The 20,295-nt window shown below is 29.4% G+C and overlaps 2 protein-coding genes across 3 annotated transcripts; both read right to left on the bottom strand.

The window, feature by feature from the left end:
- Positions 1–277: 277 nt before the first annotated feature.
- LOC128290491 (non-specific lipid transfer protein GPI-anchored 31-like) lies at positions 278–1,025 on the bottom strand. Its single transcript, XM_053026142.1, has 2 exons — positions 677–1,025; positions 278–318 (listed from the first exon to the last, which is right to left on the bottom strand). The coding sequence occupies exons 1-2, from the start codon at positions 1,023–1,025 to the stop codon at positions 278–280; spliced, it is 390 nt and encodes a 129-aa protein (XP_052882102.1).
- Positions 1,026–10,083: 9,058 nt separating this feature from the next.
- Positions 10,084–18,087, bottom strand: LOC108476044 (probable protein phosphatase 2C 62). 2 transcript variants are annotated; one of them, XM_017778108.2, is made up of 11 exons: positions 17,709–18,087; positions 15,310–17,474; positions 14,406–14,536; positions 14,087–14,153; positions 13,646–13,733; positions 13,235–13,404; positions 12,341–12,484; positions 11,926–12,054; positions 11,620–11,795; positions 10,397–10,506; positions 10,084–10,301 (listed from the first exon to the last, which is right to left on the bottom strand). In XM_017778108.2, the coding sequence occupies exons 1-10, from the start codon at positions 17,926–17,928 to the stop codon at positions 10,500–10,502; spliced, it is 3,297 nt and encodes a 1,098-aa protein (XP_017633597.1). In that variant the 5' UTR covers positions 17,929–18,087; the 3' UTR covers positions 10,084–10,301; positions 10,397–10,499. The 2 variants fall into 2 exon arrangements, with proteins under 2 accessions (XP_017633597.1, XP_052881390.1); XM_053025430.1 differs by having other exon boundaries at positions 11,620–11,785.
- Positions 18,088–20,295: the final 2,208 nt, after the last annotated feature.

Below are 20,295 nucleotides of genomic sequence, written 5' to 3'. Positions count from 1 at the left end.
ATTCATATAACATTATTTTATATTTATATATTGATACATAAAAATTATATTTATCTAATATAAAAATAAATTTATGTATTTATTTCTTTAATATGCATGATTAAATCAAAATTAAAATTTCAAGTATACATTTGAACCACAATTAGAGATTCACGTATATAATTGTACCAAATTAAAGTTTATAGGTGCGATACCTACAAGTTAAGTTGTTCAGTAAAAGGGTCATCACCAATAAGGTTCCGAGTTACATTTCTGGTAAGAACAAGGATCAGATTTATCAGAAAATAATACCTGGTGCACCAGTAGGACTGAGAGACACTGTAAAAACAAAAAAAAAGGAAAGAAGAATCATCAGTACTGCTAAGACCCAAAATCCTGTTCTTTTCTATTCTTTTTCTTTTACTGTTTTTCCATGTTAATGAATTAATGTATGAAATTCACCATTTTTTACACATGCAAAAGCAAAAGCAAAAGCTTTGCAGGGGATTTTCTCCAAAAAGATGACAACTTTGGTGAAGATTTTACAATTTTTTCACTATTTGAAAACCCCCATGCAATTGAAGAATCCCTTCCCAAACAACATACTGAACAAACATTGATTACATTTTCAACCACAATACAGGTTGGTAAAGCCAAAAAAAAAATGGTTACGGAAACAAAAGGCTATTTAACTCACATGCACATTGAGTGGCAGAAGGAGCAGAGACTTTGCAAGCAGCAGGCAAAGTCATGGCCTTGGTGACATTCAAAGTGACACCCAGAGAAGCACTGCTCTTAAAAGCCTCACACAAGCATTGGGGTCCAGCTTTCAACACAGTTTTCAAGCCAGAACAACAGGTTCCTTCCGGCTTCGACGTCTTGCTCCCGCTCGACACAAAGGACAAACAATCCGCCATGTTGAGAATCAGAGAGGAGCAGTCCACGGGGAAGAAGGAGAGGCGCCAGAGCATGGTGTTGGGCAGCATCAACGGCCAAGATTGAAAGAATAGCAAGAGAAAAGCAAAACAGAATTTTGAGGCCACCATTGTTAGATGGGTTATGGGGCGAAGCGTCTTAGGGAGAAGAAAAATGGGAGATTTGTGGAAGAAATGAAAAGAAAAGGCGGGGAAGTGGATGGTGGAAGTGGGGAATTTATTAGAGGAGAGGCATGTGGGCACACTCGTCGGTACAATGAAAAGGAGAAGGGTGTAGGTGTCAAGGTTCCCTTCATCCAAGTTTCTTACCATATCGAAACCAAAAAAAAAAAAAACTCTTTGAATTTTGAATTTTGATTGCAAATAAAATTGAAAACTGAAAACTGAAAATTGAAAATTTGAATTTGAATTTTATTTTATGAATAAAAGATTTAAATTTATCTAATAATTTGATAAATTTAATAAAAAACCCATTCATATTTTAACTTTTGTATTTTTTTATTTTTAAAATAAATATTAAAATTATACGTGAATTGTAGTTTAATATGTAATTATATAAATAGATTTTAATTTTGTGTAATTTTACATGAAATTTCTATTTGATTCAATCATTATAAATTATTAACACAATTATTCATATAACATTATTTTATATTTATATATTGATACATAAAAATTATATTTATCTAATATAAAAATAAATTTATGTATTTATTTCTTTAATATGCATGATTAAATCAAAATTAAAATTTCAAGTATACATTTGAACCACAATTAGAGATTCACGTATATAATTGTACCAAATTAAAGTTTATATATATAATTACACATTAAATCAAAATATCATGTATAATTTTGAGATTTATCCCTTTGAAAGATTGAAGGATCCTTTACTTGTTTTTCTTCTATAAAAATAATAAACATTACATTTATTTGTTAGTTTACAAACATTACATTTATTTGTTAGTTTACATAATTTATCTATTTAATGTAATAAAAGTTTATATATCATGAATTGTCAAAATAGTTATTTACGTTAGTGTAAAATTAATATAATTTTAATATTTTTAACTTTCTATTATTGATATTTTAACAATTCAATGTTAAATTTATCAATATAATTTTACTTATTATACAATTAAGGTTTTGAATCGATCGAATATCTCTATCTATATTATATCAATTTAAAATATTGTCCATATTAATATATATTTAATGATTGAAATTTTTTTATATAAAATAATTAATTAAAAGAAATTATTTACATACTATAAATTTAGATTTTAAAATTAAATTGATTTTATTGAAATTATTATAATTTTAAAAGATTTTTAACTGAAATATATATTAGATTGAATAAAATTTTATGGCTGTAATTCTATAATTTCCATAGAGTGAGGAGGGAAAAAAGGCTATGGTTGGACCACTCCTTTGCATAGCCAAAAATCATTTTTCTTTTTCAACAATTTTCGTTTACATTTACTTTTTGGTACTACAATTTTAGACAACTTTGGCCAAAGTGGTTTCTTACTTTCCTTCACCTAAACAAGATTCGTACAATTTTGGAGTAAAAGAAAGAAAAAGAAACAACATTAATTTGCCTTTTTTTATTTTTCAAATATTTTTAATAAAGTAAACAACTTTTTTCCTTAAATATTAAGAACTGAAATTCTGGAATTTATTTATATGCAAATTTCACCATAAATATCGTGATATTTTATAATAAAAAAATCTTTTTTCACCCATGATTTTCGTTTTATTTTCCTTTTTACTTATTTAAACTATTCCATCATTCATCTTTTATTGCCCAATTAAAAATGCTAAAGATTAAGAAAAATTTAATTTGTCACTCTCCTATTAAGAAAAAATAAAGATGATGTAGAATTACAGTTTATATAATTTCTTATCCTTCTCTTTTAATAGAGTTGTTTGTATAAATATATCTATAATTCATAAAATTAACATAAATAAACAGAATGAATTTTCCATCAATTAATTTAAACAACTCCACCTGTCATGCTATTTGTAAGATTTTTTTTCTATTTAATGGAAAGAAATATTTTTAAAATATAATTTTTTCAAAAAAATAAAATAAAATTGACATTGAAAAGGAATGAGGCAACAAGGGAATAACTTTACCAACGTTTAATTATCCTTTGAATAGATACGTTGCTTAATATGTTAATATAAGCAGAGATAGCATGGTTGCCCCAAATTCCAAAAGTTTGATGTACGCCTGCCCAATCAGCTGTGCCTTGTTATAATTCACAATAACTAGCCATGTTCATTCATATATATTAGTTATATAATAAATTACATTTTTATTTTATTATTTTTACTTAAATTTAGTCATTATCTTTTCAAAAATATTCAAATCACATCATTTTAATGTAAATGTTAATTAAAATAATAATTTTTAATAATGTTGGTGTGGCAACTCTTGTAACTTGATGTAAAAATTTAGGCATGTTTTTAGGCTCACTAACCCAAAAATAGATCTAAAGTTTTTCCAAGTTCAATCTTGCTGTCATATTAAATTTTTTTATCTGAAACAAATTTTAAAAATATAATACATCAAATACACTAAAAATATTAAAATAAATATTTCCCAACAAATTGAAAATACATTAAAAAATAACACTAAGATAGTTGCAACTTAACAAACAAATGCCTCTAAAATAGTAGCAAAATTAACAATAAAATAAAAGTTATACAATATCCAAAAAAATAACAACAAAATAGTAGTAATATAATGACAAAATGATAGTAAAACAACAGTAAACAACATCAAGAAAGGAGGGAAAATTTTTTTAGTCAAATTCGGGTCAAGCTCAAGTCAAAAAATTATTACCCAAGGAAGCGAGCCTTATTTTTTGTCCTAACCTATTTTTTGTGTATTTTTATCAAAATCCTCTTACTTTTCGAGTAAGCCTTGCAACTAGGATTAGTCTAGCCATGATTAATTCTATTCAGTTGACACTCCACATCTATTAATATTATATGTTATGTCAATAAATAATTTAAATTTTTATATTAAAATAGTTTAATCTATATATAATTTATAATAAAATATTGTAAATAAAATTATAAATTAAAAATTTAATATATAATAAAATAAAGTAAATATGATTTAATAAATTTAATTTTAAAATTTAATATTTTATTAAATTATTATTTTTAAAGAAATTAAATAAATTCGATAATTTAAAAAGTTGAAGATAAACTTTAATAAGAAAGGAAATAAATTATATTAATATAATCGTAAAAATATTGTTTTTAGGCACTAAGAAAATAGTGCCACATCATTAAATTTTAAAGATAACAAATTATTATTATACACTCATTTATATCTAATATCTTTTCCAACTTCATTTAACTTTAATTAAATTACTTAAAATAATTAATTTTTAAATTATAAACAAACATCTTTTCTTCTTTTACAAATTTTAATCATTTTATTTTTTCAATAAGTTAATCTTTTTTTTGCAACTAATTTTAAAAAGCTAGTAATTTTGTGCAATTTTTTCATGTCATTGACACATAATTTGGGTAATTATTTTATCATAAACCCCAAACTTAGAACGTCAGATCTTGAACTCAAACCTAAATTTTAAACCTTGAACCTTAATATTTAGGGTTAGGGTTAAGATTTAAGGTTCAAGGTTTGGGTTTGGGTTAAGGTTATGAATTTGGGGTTTGAGATTTGGGTTTAACAATTTAGGGTTACAAGTTACGTGTTTGGTGTTCAAGTTTAGGATTTTAGGTTTAAGGTTTTGGGTTAATGGATTTAAAATTCTAGATTTAGGGTTCATGATTTTGGGTTTGGGGTTGAGAGTAAAAGAATTACCAAAACTATGTGTTAATCACATGAAAAATATTGTTGAAATGTTATTAAATAATTGAAATGGACCATGAATAATATAATAGGAAAAGTTTATAAAATAATTTTTTAAGGATGAGTGTTTAATAATAATTTTATATCTTTAAGATTTGATGATATAACAAAATTTTATTAATATTTAAAAATATTAATTTTAGCATATCCTAATATAAATTATTCTAAAAAATAAACATAAGAAGGTAAACATTTAAATCTAAATATTCATTTAAAGTATGGTTGGAACTTGGAAGTAGAGGATTGTGCTAGTGTTTGTAGGATGCATGCCAACCGGTGATATGAAAGGATTCCAGATGCTTCCAAGTTACAACCCACCTCTAAATGTAAAATAAAAATCCACTTCCCATAAAAATACCAAAATGGTGGGGTTTCTTTTCTTAAAGAAAAAAAATGAAAGTGGTGAAATTTATATCCTGTTATGATGGGTTGTAATCATAGTAGCCTTCAATTTTGAAATTTTGTAAATGCTTTTTTTTTAAAAAATTATCATAAAAGATTTTTTTACTAAAAGTTAAATTATATTTTCTTTATTTTATTTAAAAAATAAGTAAATTGTATTTTAAATTAAGTAGTAAATTATTTTTATAAAAAATTTATACACATTTACTATTAAAATTTAATTTATATATATTAGTATGAGGTACATATAATACGTCGTTAAGTGTTAATGTCTAATTATTCTGTCAATCACGTTAATTTTTAATTTAATATACAAAATTAATTCTTTTATTTTTAATAAAAAGAATAAAATTCAATTTGTCATAATTTTGGTTGGAAGATAGTGTTAATAAGCCTCAATTCATCCACCAATTTAGCTTTGTTGGGTAGTGGTGAGTAATGGGTAAGACTTTTAGTTCAGGTATAGGGCGTTAGTTCATAATGCATTAATGTACGCCTGCCCAATCAGCTGTGCCTTGTTATAATTCACAATAACTAGCCATGTTCATTCATATATATTAGTTATATAATAAATTACATTTTTATTTTATTATTTTTACTTAAATTTAGTCATTATCTTTTCAAAAATATTCAAATCACATCATTTTAATGTAAATGTTAATTAAAATAATAATTTTTAATAATGTTGGTGTGGCAACTCCTGTAGACTGATGTAAAAATTTAGGCATGTTTTCTAGGCTCGACCTAACCCGAAAAATAGATCTAAAGTTTTTTCCAAGTTCAATCTTGCCTGCCCATATTAAATTTTTTTTATACAGAAACAAATTTTAAAAATATAATACATCAAATACACTAAAAATATTAAAATAAATATTTCCCAACAAATTGAAAATACATTAAAAATAACACTAAGATAGTTGCAACTTAACAAACAAATGCCTCTAAAATAGTAGCAAAATTAACAATAAAATAAAAGTTATACAATATCCAAAAAATAACAACAAAATAGTAGTAATATAATGACAAAATGATAGTAAAACAACAAGAAACAACATCAAGAAAGGAGGAAAATTTTTAGTCAAATTCGGTCAAGCTCAAGTCAAAAAATTATTACCCAAGGAAGCGAGCCTTATTTTTTGTCCTAACCTATTTTTTGGGCTGTATTTTTATCAAAATCCTCTTACTTTTCGAGTAAGCCTTCGAGCTAGGACAGGTAGTCTAGCCCATGATTAATTCTATTCGCGTGACACTCCACATCTATTAATATTATATGTTATGTCAATAAATAATTTAAATTTTATAAAAATATTTAAAAATAAAAATTCAAAATCTAAAAATAATAAAATAAAAATAAAGTAAATATGAATTGTAATGCAAATTATAATATTTAAAATTTAATATTTTTATTAAAAATAATTTGACTTTTTAAAGAAAATTAATGATTAAATTCGATAATTTAAAAGTTGAAGATAAACTTTAACTGAAAAGGAAATAAATTATATTAATATAATCGTAAAAATATTGTTTTTAGGCACTAAGAAAATAGTGCCACATCATTAAATTTTAAAGATAACAAATTATTATTATACACTCATTTATATCTAATATCTTTTCCAACTTCATTTAACTTTAATTAAATTACTTAAAATAATTAATTTTTAAATTATAAACAAACATCTTTTCTTCTTTTACAAATTTTAATCATTTTATTTTTTTCAATAAGTTAATCTTTTTTTGCAACTAATTTTAAAAAAGCTAGTAATTTTTGTGCAATTTTTTCATGTCATTGACACATAATTTGGGTAATTATTTTATCATAAACCCCAAACTTAGAACGTCAGATCTTGAACTCAAACCCTAAATTTTAAACCTTGAACCTTAATATTTAGGGTTAGGGTTCAGGATTTAAGGTTCAAGGTTTGGGTTTGGGTTTAAGGTTATGAATTTGGGGTTTGAGATTTGGGTTTAACAATTTAGGGTTACAAGTTACGTGTTTGGTGTTCAAGTTTAGGATTTTAGGTTTAAGGTTTTGGGTTAATGGATTTAAAATTCTAGATTTAGGGTTCATGATTTTGGGTTTGGGGTTGAGAGTAAAAGAATTACCAAAACTATGTGTTAATCACATGAAAAATATTGTTGAAATGTTATTAAATAATTGAAATGGACCATGAATAATATAATAGGAAAAGTTTATAAAATAATTTTTTAAGGATGAGTGTTTAATAATAATTTTATATCTTTAAGATTTGATGATATAACAAAATTTTATTAATATTTAAAAATATTAATTTTAGCATATCCTAATATAAATTATTCTAAAAAATAAACATAAGAAGGTAAACATTTAAATCTAAATATTCATTTAAAGTATGGTTGGAACTTGGAAGTAGAGGATTGTGCTAGTGTTTGTAGGATGCATGCCAACCGGTGATATGAAAGGATTCCAGATGCTTCCAAGTTACAACCCACCTCTAAATGTAAAATAAAATCCACTTCCCATAAAAATACCAAAATGGTGGGGTTTCTTTTCTTAAAGAAAAAAATGAAAGTGGTGAAATTTATATCCTGTTATGATGGGTTGTAATCATAGTAGCCTTCAATTTTGAAATTTTGTAAATGCTTTTTTTTTAAAAAATTATCATAAAAGATTTTTTTACTAAAAGTTAAATTATATTTTCTTTATTTTATTTAAAAAATAAGTAAATTGTATTTTAAATTAAGTAGTAAATTATTTTTTATAAAAAATTTATACACATTTACTATTAAAATTTAATTTATATATATTAGTATGAGGTACATATAATACGTCGTTAAGTGTTAATGTCTAATTATTCTCATCAATCACGTTAATTTTTAATTTAATATACAAAATTAATTCTTTTATTTTTAATAAAAAGAATAAAATTCAATTTGTCATAATTTTGGTTGGAAGATAGTGTTAATAAGCCTCAATTCATCCACCAATTTAGCTTTGTTGGGTAGTGGTGAGTAATGGGTAAGACTTTTAGTTCAGGTATAGGGCGTTAGTTCATAATGCATTAATTTATATTTCCAAAATTGCTTATTCCACACTTCTATTAATAATTATTCCAAAATTCAATAATTTAATTAAAGAAATCAATGGATCGATTCTAGATTGAACTAGAAGACTTGAGTTAATGGCTCAATGCCAATATTTTATTCCTGTACCAATATTAAACGTTTCATTTTCTAACTAGTTTCTTTATGCACATTTCTTTAGTTTCTTTGACTTCAACTTCCTAGTTTGACTGACTATGGACCATCGTTTACACGTGATTACTATATTTAAATATATAAAATTTATTTCCTCAAAAAAACAAAAACAAAAAAACTCACTAGATTATATCCCACTCACTGTGTGAGTGAAAAAATATGTAATATATTCATAAAAATTGATATAAAAATTTTATATGATTTTAATTAAAATGATAAAATAAAATTGATGATGGTTGGGTTTTAATCTTTGAATCTCATCAATTGTATATATTTTTAAAGATTTAACAAGACATTATTTTGTAAAAGTTGATTTTTGTTAGTTTATAATTAAATTAAAATCTGATTAAAAAGTGATATTAACTTAATAAAAATTTATTAAAAAACCTTGATAAAACTACAAAAGGTCTTGAGGAATCAATCAAATATATGTGGAAGAAAGAAAATTAAGGGAAAAATATTTTGAGGAATCAATCACTTTTCTTAAGCCTTTAATTTTACCTCTAAAATACAATAAATCATAAAAAAAAACAGAACAGAGTAGTAAAATAATACTTCAAAATATGTGTCTCCTGGTACAAATTATGTTTCTAATATATATTGTATGGCACAAAGTGTGTTGTCATAACACTTTTTCAATATATTTATACATATATTATGGCACAAATTATGTTTCTTATACAAACTTAATGGCAAAAGGTGTGTTGTGTTATTCCAATATATTTGTACTTATTTTATGACACAAGGTAAAGTGAAACATTTTAGAAAAGTCATGTTGGAATTATATAAAACCAATAGGTAAACTAATTTACTTAGTGGGTTAAGTATCTAAGTCAATTATTTAGGTTATACAAATTTTGTTATTAAAATTTCTTAAACCATGTATTTCTTAACAATAGGAAATTACTAATCATGTAAACTATTAATAGATAATAATTTTTTAAAGAAGTAACAAATAATAAGTTCGTAATGAACTAATTGAAATTTTAATCTTTTTCTATTTTATATAAGTTGAAATGAGTTAGTTGAATTTTTAATTTATTGGAGGTTATTTGGGTAAGACAGAGAAGTGGTAAAGATGTGCGATTCATCTTGTTTGATATAAAACGAATAACCATCAAACGATATGGTCAGGGTTGAGAGTAAGAAAGAAGAAAGGAATAAGAAGGAATGGGGTGAGCAGCCTTAAGAAGGAATTCCTTGCTATCTAGTTTTTACAGTACTTCTATACCTTTAGTTTTTACAGTTCTTATATACCTTTAGTCCCTTATCCCTAGACACCACATGACTAATTGCCATTCGCGTGTCAAGTGACCAAGTGGTATGATTGTACATGGCTAAGTAAAATTGATTTACCCTGTGTCATCTCAAATGGGATGTTGTGACAAGAATTTAATGTGGCGATTATAAGGGCTCACGCAATTGTTGGCCCGAGGAGTCTCCCCTGAGGAGCTTGAGGGGTTTGTTTGAGCGGTTCTTCCAAGGAGATTGTCCGCACCGTTTATAGGCTTACTGCTTGGTCCAAACAATCAGGTATAACATAATCAAATTCTATTGTGTCATGAGGGAAAATACAGGTTCTTAATATACTATATTCAAGCCAGCTTTGTCCGAGTATTATTTGCTATTTTCAACTCGTTATACTACACCAATTTCAAGCTGAAATATATGATATGATCGAATGATCATTCAATAAGGTTATCAAAGGATTCAGGATAAACGGTAGGTACGAAGATATAAATAAACTTAAATCTAAATTTTATACAGCCTCCCATCCATCCCTTGTATTATTTCTCAAAGATCTCCATGTTATTTGCAGGCCAACAAGCTTATGTCGATAATCCAAGTCAAAATATCTGCATTTACAGATGCAATTAATCCCCCATATGCCTGCATTTCATGTATCATTCAATAATTGAAGGTGCCAGGGTGTTAGGGAAGTTGTGCTGACCTTCCTAGGTGCAGTGCCAACTCAAGTTCAATTATTGTGTTATCAGCAGAAGGCTAGACGACATATACCCATGGCAGCCCATGGCCCCCAAGGAATGGCTGTCTTAGCTCCTTTGACAAGAAAGCAAATAGAGGGAATGAAAGTTAGGAAACTTATTGCTAACAATTTATTAATAAACTACATCTGGTAATATGCAAATACATGAAAACCAATCATTTCGACCACCCGCATGCTTGGCACACCTACATGTTATGTTTACCCACACTTCCCTTTTTCCCCCCTTTTGTCCTGAAGGAACATATTCATGCATTGACACATTTGTATTACACTCCCGAGTTAGTGTAACAAACATGCATGGATGTCTTGTGTAACAAAATACATTTGGTCAGAGGCAATGCATGTGCACAGAAGGTTATTTTATTATCTAATTAGTTCTCTAGTTGTTAGTCAAGTTGAGCTAGTGGATCCTGCATGGTCCTCCACATCCACAGATGATATATGAAGATATGAAGAGACCAGAGGTGACGGCAGTTTATTAGAAATTCATCCAAAAAGGGATAATTAATACCGAAGACATCTACATATGCCATTTTTTAATTCAATTCCGTCAGCATAAACTGTATCTCATCATGAAAATAACTTGAAGTATTCTATGAAAGAAAACCTTCTGGACATGGTGTATATCTGTCGGCCTGAAACTTTTACTTCAGGCCATGACCCAATAAGCTGCAGCAAATACGCAGCAAATTTTGTTTTTCAGTCGAGTTCAGGTTCACAAATTCAAGCATTAATCACGAAACAGTTTTAGATGCCAAACTGCTATGACGACTACATCAATATCAAAGTAATCTAATATGGAGTAGACAATCCCAACGGGTTGATAGAAATTAAGACAGCTGGTCAACTGAACTCGCTTTAACAGAAAAACTTCTACCACCTTGTCACAAGGACGTTTACTATAAAGAGGAACTGATAAACCGGATTAGCACTGGTCCAATATGAAGACATTTTGCCTAAGAATCAGGTCAATGAATAATTTTCACTCCTGTTGATAATTTATTTAATGAAAAGGAATGACGATAGCATTCTAAATGGACAAATAAGGGTTCACCTTTGAAAATCTTAAGCCTGAAACAGTCGGCCATATTTTCTATGATGATCTTATGATGAATTTCCACATGATATTAATCAATTTTAAACTAGGGCAAAGATAACAAACTTACTGTGCATGATTACTGAATCGCCTTTTCACCAATGACACAATAACAGTAACATCATCAAGCTTGCCGCCCCTATATCCCACGTATCCAGCTGCCTGCACTTCATCTGACAATGGGCTCCTCACCAATGATAACTGACCAACCTCTTGCGCTCTAGTTGCCAAGAGTTCTGCTATTTCCTGCCCATTAAATAAATGTTGGGGTTACCATGCACATAAGACTATCTTTTCATGTCACACATGCACCTTATGCATTTTACTACTATATTTGGGAAAGGAAATGGAAATGGAAAAAAACAGTGATAAGCACCTGGGGCCTTAAACTCTCTTGCAATGATTTGGAGACAATTGAAACTATATCTCGCTCGTAAAGATTATCAAAAAGTCCATCAGTTGCAGTGATAATCACATCTTTTTCATACAATTCAACTTTGTAAACCTGAACCAGCAGCCATGTGTAAAAAGATTGACCCATATTATTTTACCTCTATACGAGGAGGAAATGGGAAAGGGGGAGAAAAGAACTTTTTACCTTCACCTTCTAACATAAAGGAAACTCAATATATGTTTGAAAATGAAGATATAGGATCATATCAGCTTTCAAAGTGCAGGAGGCAATTACAAATATATTTTTAGTGCAGGAGGCAATTACAAATATATTTTTATCTTTTGTATGCAATAATAAGATTTTTTATCTTTTTAGAAATGGAATTCAACCAGTATACCTCTACAAAGTCAGAGGGTTGATCTCCTCTTGCAATCTGTACAGGAAAAGCCAACTCATAAACCATCGGAGAAGACCTCTTAAACACAGCACCGTTTCTTATGATCATGAAGCCTGAATCACCAATATTTGCCACATGGAGAGCCTGCAGATTTATAAAGGCATAGCCTTCCAAGTATGAGTTGTAAAAAGGAACACCAAGTTCATTCTCAGCCTCTTCTTTTTTGAATTATAATAAAATCAAGCCATTATATCTATGAGAAAAGAAATATATTCATTCCCACAAAGTAGATTGACTAGCTAATAATTAGCATCAGTCGTCAGTTCATGCATATTTTGACAACAGTAGTTTTACTAATCATAATACACAGAAGATAAATTTCTGTGTAAGCATGAACATTATGAACTTTTGGAAATATGTTTCTTTAGATCCAATAGCAATATGAACTACTCTATTTCAATCAGACTAGTGGAATATGAAGAATCTTTTTTGTATATGATTAGTAATATTCCTACGTCAAGAAAGCAATCTTTTGGAAAAATCATCATTCATGCAAATAAGACTCTCAATAAGAATTTGAAAATGTTTTGTTAACTCATTAACCTTGTACTTTGCGCAGACAAAAAGTTCATAGAAAAAAAATTCAGAAAAGTTGAGCAATTAAGTTTTCATCAAATGACAAGTCTATTTGTATATCAAGTTACCATTCCTCTAGTGAAGTTAATTAGGTTTGCTTAAATTTCTCGACTCAAGGCTTGTTAGTAAAATCCCAGACTTGTTTGCAAACTGTGAGTCTTTGTTTGGTTAGGATTAGGTTGTAAGTTAGTTCTATGATATAACGACTAATTGAAATTTGCATAGGAGAAAAGAGTGTCAAGTTGAAGGACAACATACCTGATCATCAAAGTAAGCAACCAAAACCGTAGACGAACCACAAGATTGAGTATTTGCTGCAGCTCTATTAAGGATCTCAACTGGGTCAGTTATTGGAACTCCATTTCTATCAGACACAATTCTTTCACAGTTTTCCATAAGTTCTTTTGCATATACTCCAACACTAATCCCTGAAGGATAAGATAGGAAACAAATAATTCAGTCCAGACAGTGCAAAACATACGATGACATTTATTATGCGTTCCAGTATGCTGCCAGGGATTCAACATATATTTAATGTAAATTTGATATATTTCCTAGCAACTCTTTCCTGGTTTGCAGTGCAAGGATAAAAATGAAACATAAACTCATTCCATACAAAGAATTGGTCCTGGTGAAAACAAAAATAAGGATAATAAAAAAGAATAATACCTTCAAATGACCACTGACCAAGTCCATCAGCAACACCTAGCCAATTCTGGCAGGAAATAAAATAAGCATCCTCTCCACCTGCGAAGGCCTGGAATTATTACTATTTGAATTACTCAAACAGAATTCTCAAACTCAAGTCAAATATACATCAAAGTGCCCAAGCAACTGATATCTTTCAAAATTAAAAATTTCTAAGGTATTAATTGTTACTTTTACATCCAAAGTTCATTAAGCTACTCTCAATAACGAGATGCATTTTTTTGGCATTATATTGATCTGAAAATGTTAAAAAGTCAAGCTAGACAAAACCTGACGGTAAATTTAACAAAGAGTTTTGGTTTATTTTTATCCACTTCGACCATAATTCCAAAGTTTTCATGATTCTGGCAAATTAAAACAATTAGTTGAAGAGGTAAAACTGATTATGACTATCCTAAGTACCTTAGTCGGATTTGGCAACAGAGCAGCACCAGAATATAAGAAAAATCCTGCTGTTGAGATTTCCTCCCTGTTTGAACACATTTAGAAAAAAAGTTGAGGATGTAAGAGAACTTGACAAAATGTTGAAGGGAGAAAGATCAACCAATTATTTAAAAGAGTAAATCATAGAGAACAGCAACAATATGACCAAAAGACAAGCATAAGTAGAAAAATTTCAACCTGAACTCAATGCAATGATCTATAAGAAATAACTGATGCATTGATCTATAAGATAGACAGGAACCTCTTTGTGTATTCGTTTGACAATAGAGTAGTTTACCTTTCCAAAGTTCCACCAGACTGTAACTCTACACCTTTAAGCATTGTCAGCTGTCTGACTTTGTTATCACTTTGTGCATCAGCCTCAGTTATCTCTGCTTGGGAAATTGAGAAAGCCACACCCTCATCCAACTACAAACAACAAATATACATATTACTCCAGGCAATTTGATTTGAGAGCACAAATAAATTCAGATCCTCAATGAGTGAGTTCTTTGCTTGCGATGATAATGCAATAGGCTTCAAAATAAAGTATTATATAGACAAAAACCGGTGACATGCACAAGCAGGCAGCATTTGACAATTAGGACGGAGAAACCATATGAAGCCCAATCAATATTTTTTAAAGGTAGTTCTGGGTTTCTGGAACTTAATAAAGCATAAAACTCTGAAGAAAATAAAAATATGTTACCAACAACTAGTCATACTCATGAGAATTCCACAATTTTAAAGACGTTTTTAAGACAATTAAACCCAAAACATGCCCAAGTCTTGTATTATAACTCTATATTAGATAGTTAAATCCTAAATCTATTTTTATTGCTTTGCTGATAATAACAGAACTTCTCTAGCAACTAGACAGCCAGAATGTTTAGATAAAGCACATATTTTTTATTTGAATCTTGGGTTAGTCACACAAAAACGGGATCCTCACTGTGATATTCTTTAGGCCTTAGTCTTAACAGCTTTGATGGCATAAAAAAGCAATAAGGATTATTGATGATTACTTTCTATGTAAAATTATTTGACCTAGAAGAAGAGGGAAAACCATTCAATATCCCATCATCAATTTTGTTATTATTTGTAGTATTACATTTATATTTGACTGGGATATCCAAATTGAATATAAACACCCAAAAGGGACAAGTTGTAGCTGCTAATATAAACAAAAATAGAGAACTAACCATTTTTGAGCTCTTGACTATGTCACTATCAACAGATTGATTCGTTGTTGTATGGACTGTGGCCTCATTGAGAACTGACTCAACCTCAGATAAAGTGGAGTTCAACTTAATTTCACCAACTTCACCTTCAGTCGCATCCTCTATCATCACTAACATTTTTGATGCATTTATGCTTTCTTCATTGCTATGTTCTTTGGAAGGCACAGATTTTTGAGCAACTTCTTCACCAGCATCATCCTTTCCGCTTTCCTGGAACTCAAGATTATTAGGCATTTCAATATTGGAGCAGGCTCCTAAAGAAGTAGATTGAATTTCAATTTCACTTTCAATGCTATTTTCAGAATCTGCTACTTGAGCACAAACCTCTCCCACTGCTAAGTCCATCTTAGATTCCATATTCAAAGTAATACTTTCAATTTTACCAATTCTCTCACCATTTTCCCCGGCACCACTATTTTCTTCCTCCTCCAGATTAACACTGTGAGAAACTTCGCTTTTGGAACTAAGCTCTAAAGAAGCTAATTCAGTTCTAGTTTCACTTCCACTAGCAGGAGCTTCCAATGGAGGAGAAGCCTTTTCTAAATCAGGAACTAAAGCCATCTTAGACTCCATATTCGAAGTAGTACACTCAAATTTACCAATTCTTTCACCTTTTTCCTCAGCACTAGTGTCTTCTTCCTCTTCCAACTTAACACTCTGGGGATCTTCACTTTTGGAACCGGACTCTAAAGGAGCTGATTCAGTTGTAATTTCACTTTCAATGGCAGAAGCTTCCAGTGGAGGAGAAGCCTTTTCTGTATCAGTAACTAAAGCTATCTTAGACTCCGTATTCAAAATTGTAAACTCAATTTTACCAATTCCCTCACCTTCTTCCTCAGCACCAGTATTTTCTTCCTTTTCCAACTGAACACTCTGGGGAACTTTACTTTTGGAACTGGACTCTGAAGGAGCTAATGCAGTTGTAGTTTCACTTTCAATAGCAAAAGCTTCCAGTGGAGGAGAAGCCTTTTCTGTATCAGGAACTAAAGCCATCTTAGACTCTGTATTCAAAATAGAACATTCAATTTTACCAATTCCCTCACCTTTTTCCTCAGCACCAGCATTTTCATCCTCTTCCAACTTAACACTGTGGGGAACTTCACTTTTGGAACTGGACTCTGAAGGAGCTAATTCAGTTGTAATTTCACTTTCAATAGCAGAAACTTCAAGTGGAAGCGCAGCCTTTTCTGTATCAAGAACTAAAGCCATCTTAGACTCTGTATTCAAAATAGTACACTCAATTTTACCAAACCCCTCACCATTTTCCTCAGCACCAGCGTTTTCTTCTTCTTCCAACTTAACACTGTGGGGAACTTCACTTTCCAAACCAGACTCTGAAGGAGCCGATTCAGTTGTAATTTCACTTCCAATATCAGAAGCTCCCAGTGGGGGAGAAACCTTTTCTATATCAGGAGCTAAATCCATCTCTGATACCATATTCAGAGCAGTATCCTCAGTTTTACCATCATTCTCACCACTTCCTTCAGAACCACCCTTATTTGACTCCTGTAACTTAACACCATGGGGCACTTCAACTTTGGAACCCAACTCTGGTGAACCTAATAGAGTAGTAGTTTCACTTTCAACAACAGAAGCTGTCAATGGAGTAGAAACCATTTCTACATGATGAACTAATTCCTGATCTAATGCCACATTCAATTTACTAGAACCCTCAGTTTTACTAATGCACTCACCATTTTCCTTGGGGACAACATTATTTTCTACTTTTACAACATCCCCAAGCTCATCAAGTTGATCTTTAGTATTTATATTCTTAGAAGAATCAACTGATTTTTTCTCAACCTTTCTGTCATCACTGACAACAGAGGCAGGTTTCTCTTTAACAACTTCAGTTACTTTGGTTGCATTTCGTCTTAGTTTTCTCTTAGGTTGAGATTTAACCTGAAAATTACGGCCAACTTTCTTCTTCATAGGTTCCACAGCTGCAGCATCTCCATCAGAAACACCAACCGCTTTAATACTGCTCTTATCTACCTTGTCCAAATCTTTGCCACCAACTTTGGCAACAACCTTAGCACTTTCATCGGTTGTTTGCGTTTGATCTTCAATTATTGCCATTTCACTCGCATTTCCAAACCGGAAGATAACGCTGCCATCAGAATGCTCTGCACATTTCACCAACGCTTACAATTATCCTAACGAACCAAATTTAATCTAAGCTTCTTTTACTTGAAATTCACCAGTTACTAAAAGTGCAACACACTTTCAAACATCATAACATTATGTTGTTCTTAACAATAGTTGATTCAACAAACAGTAGATTCGAATTCGATCATTCGAGAGTAAACAAAAAAGAAAAGAAAAGAAAAGAATTAAAGTGATCATTTTAAACGGCGTACCGGTTGCTGAAATGATATCTACATCAGCAGAAACGGAATCGGAACTTGAGCACTTGGAAACGACGAACTGGTGATTGAATTTAAGTTTGGGAGGAGAGAAGCGAAGTGTGTGAAAATGCAATTGAGGGAAGCGGAAGCTCCAGAAGAGTGAGTTGTTGCAGCTGGGAAAACTCATGGAGCGAGCTTCAAGAGAGGCGAAGAAGAAAGGATCGGCAGCCATTGCATAATTTATACTACCATTTTACAAAAGACTAAACGCAACGGTGAAAGCTTATTTTAGAATGAGTTTAAGCTTTAAAGCTGGGGAATTCATAGGTTATTCTACTGTTCTTAGCGTGATATTATGGATAAGGAGAATGATTGAAGCGGGGATCGGCTGTTGATGACCAGGGGTTCAAATCTACAGTTTTACACGTGTCAGAAGAAGAAAATATTAGTAGGAAAAAAATTAACAAAAGAAAAAAAAAATTAGAGCACATATTTTTTTCCCCGCATTTTCTTTCTGACGCCACAAATAGTAGTGCCTAGTTGGGGGATGTTGTTGCGATTTTGGTGATGAGGTCCCTTATTCTCTGTAGAAATGGCAACAGTGCAGATCAAAATTTCTTTTTGAGTAAAACAGTAAGAATAAGTTAGATAATATATTACCGGCGGTTAAAATTTTTAAGATTACACGTGTTCATATGCTTTAATCATGAATTAGTTATAAACTATCATAATTTTTAGTCACTTGTAATTGTTTATGGTAAAGAAAAATAAAATATTTTTGTTTATTTTTAAGAGGTTTTATTTTGTAAGAGTTTTTAGTAACCTTTTAATCTCAATTTTGAATTTTATTAAGTATTCTTGTCTAATTATTTTAGAACATGTGTTAAATAAGTTTTCTCCTTGTGTTATATACCAATAACCTATGTAGCACTAATATTTATATTTTTTCTTAATTTAGCCTTTATTTTTAGCAAAATTTGGCATTAATTTAAAAATAGTCAAATTTGACTATTAATATTTTAAAAAGAGTTAGGAATTACTCTCTTTTTTTAACTAAGACCTTAAATTTTAAACCATTACAGCTCAAATGGTATCATATATTTTTAAAATTTTTATGAACTTTATATACATATTGAACTTTGTTGAATATTTTATTATTTTTAAATTATTTGGCAACGTGACATATAAGATAAATACTATCATGTACACATAGACTAGCACATGGGTTGTCACATTAATTTCGTTAAAAAACAATTTTTTAGTCAGTGTTTCCATTAAAAAAAAGGTATTTGAAATTTTTTTTGAATAGTTAATGGTCAAATTTAGCTAAAGAAAAGAATAAATGCTAAACTGACAAAAGACATAAATATTGAGGGATGAATTTATCATTGTACATTTAATTAATGAAATGTAACATTAGTAAAAATTTTAATTTATTAAACTAGTTTTTCAACCCACGCACGTTGAGTTCATCATTTTTGGGCTAAATAGTTAAAATTCAAATGTTACGATATATTCTAAGTTTTTGTACTCTCTCTATATTTGACATTTAATCCCCATTTTTATTTTTAAGAATTTTGTCTATCTATTTTTCAATTTAAAATTCAAGTCTAATTGTTAACTTTGTTAAATTTATTGATGCGACATTCTAAATATTTTAGAAAAAGTACTTACTAGATAATCATGTCGCAAAAAATGACGTCATAATAGACTTGAAATTAACAAAAGTTTAACAATGTTAACAATTCTTTAAATTTACATTAACATTTTAATTACAATAAAGTATTTAGATAAACCAATAGAATTATAAACATTGAGTTACCAAATTATATAAAAAAATCAATTATAAAGATCGGATCTCAAATTTAGACGTAGTATAGACACCAAAATTGATATTTAACTTTTTTTACATAATTAAAAAGTAAAAGGGTACCAAAATTGAAAATTCACTAGTATTGTTAAAAATATAAAAATAAAATAAAAGTAAACAATATTTGGAGGTCATATGCTTCAATAGGCTTAAATAAGAGTTAATATGTTTTAGCATACTTGAACCAGAGGCGAATCCACGCCAGCCCCTCTAAAATGAAAAATTGTTATTTAGGCTTTTTAAAATTTTTTAAAAATTTTAAATTAACAAAGGTAAAATTTTTTTGAACCCTTAAAATTATAAAAATTCAATTTAATTTTTTAAAAATTATAAAAATATAAACTATAAAAAATTAAAATTTAATTCCACCGCCTAAAAAATTGTTCTAGTTTCCCCTTGAGTTCAACCCTCATTTTCCCGTAAATAGAAGGTTTTATCCAATAGCAAAAATTTAGCTGCAGTTGGTTGCGAATTTCGAGCGCCCAGTTAATCTGTTATGCTCATTTGAGCTAATAAATGGAGGTCTAGTTATTTTGAAACTTCCAACATAGAATCTCAAATTCTATTTGTTAGGCAATTCATATGAAATCAAAGATACTTACATATGTTGGGAGAAAAAAAAAACACTAAGTACAGAGATCGTTAATCAAATAAAAAAAAGAACATAATTGGTTAAATGTAGAAGAACCGTACGTGAGAGAGTAATTTCAGCAATGGCGAGCTAACTAG

The sequence above is a fragment of the Gossypium arboreum genome, chromosome 3 (assembly GCF_025698485.1).
Source record: "Gossypium arboreum isolate Shixiya-1 chromosome 3, ASM2569848v2, whole genome shotgun sequence".
Lineage (NCBI taxonomy): Eukaryota > Viridiplantae > Streptophyta > Magnoliopsida > Malvales > Malvaceae > Gossypium > Gossypium arboreum.
Note: the sequence above shows the minus strand (reverse complement) of the source record. Positions and strands in the feature narration are given on the sequence as shown.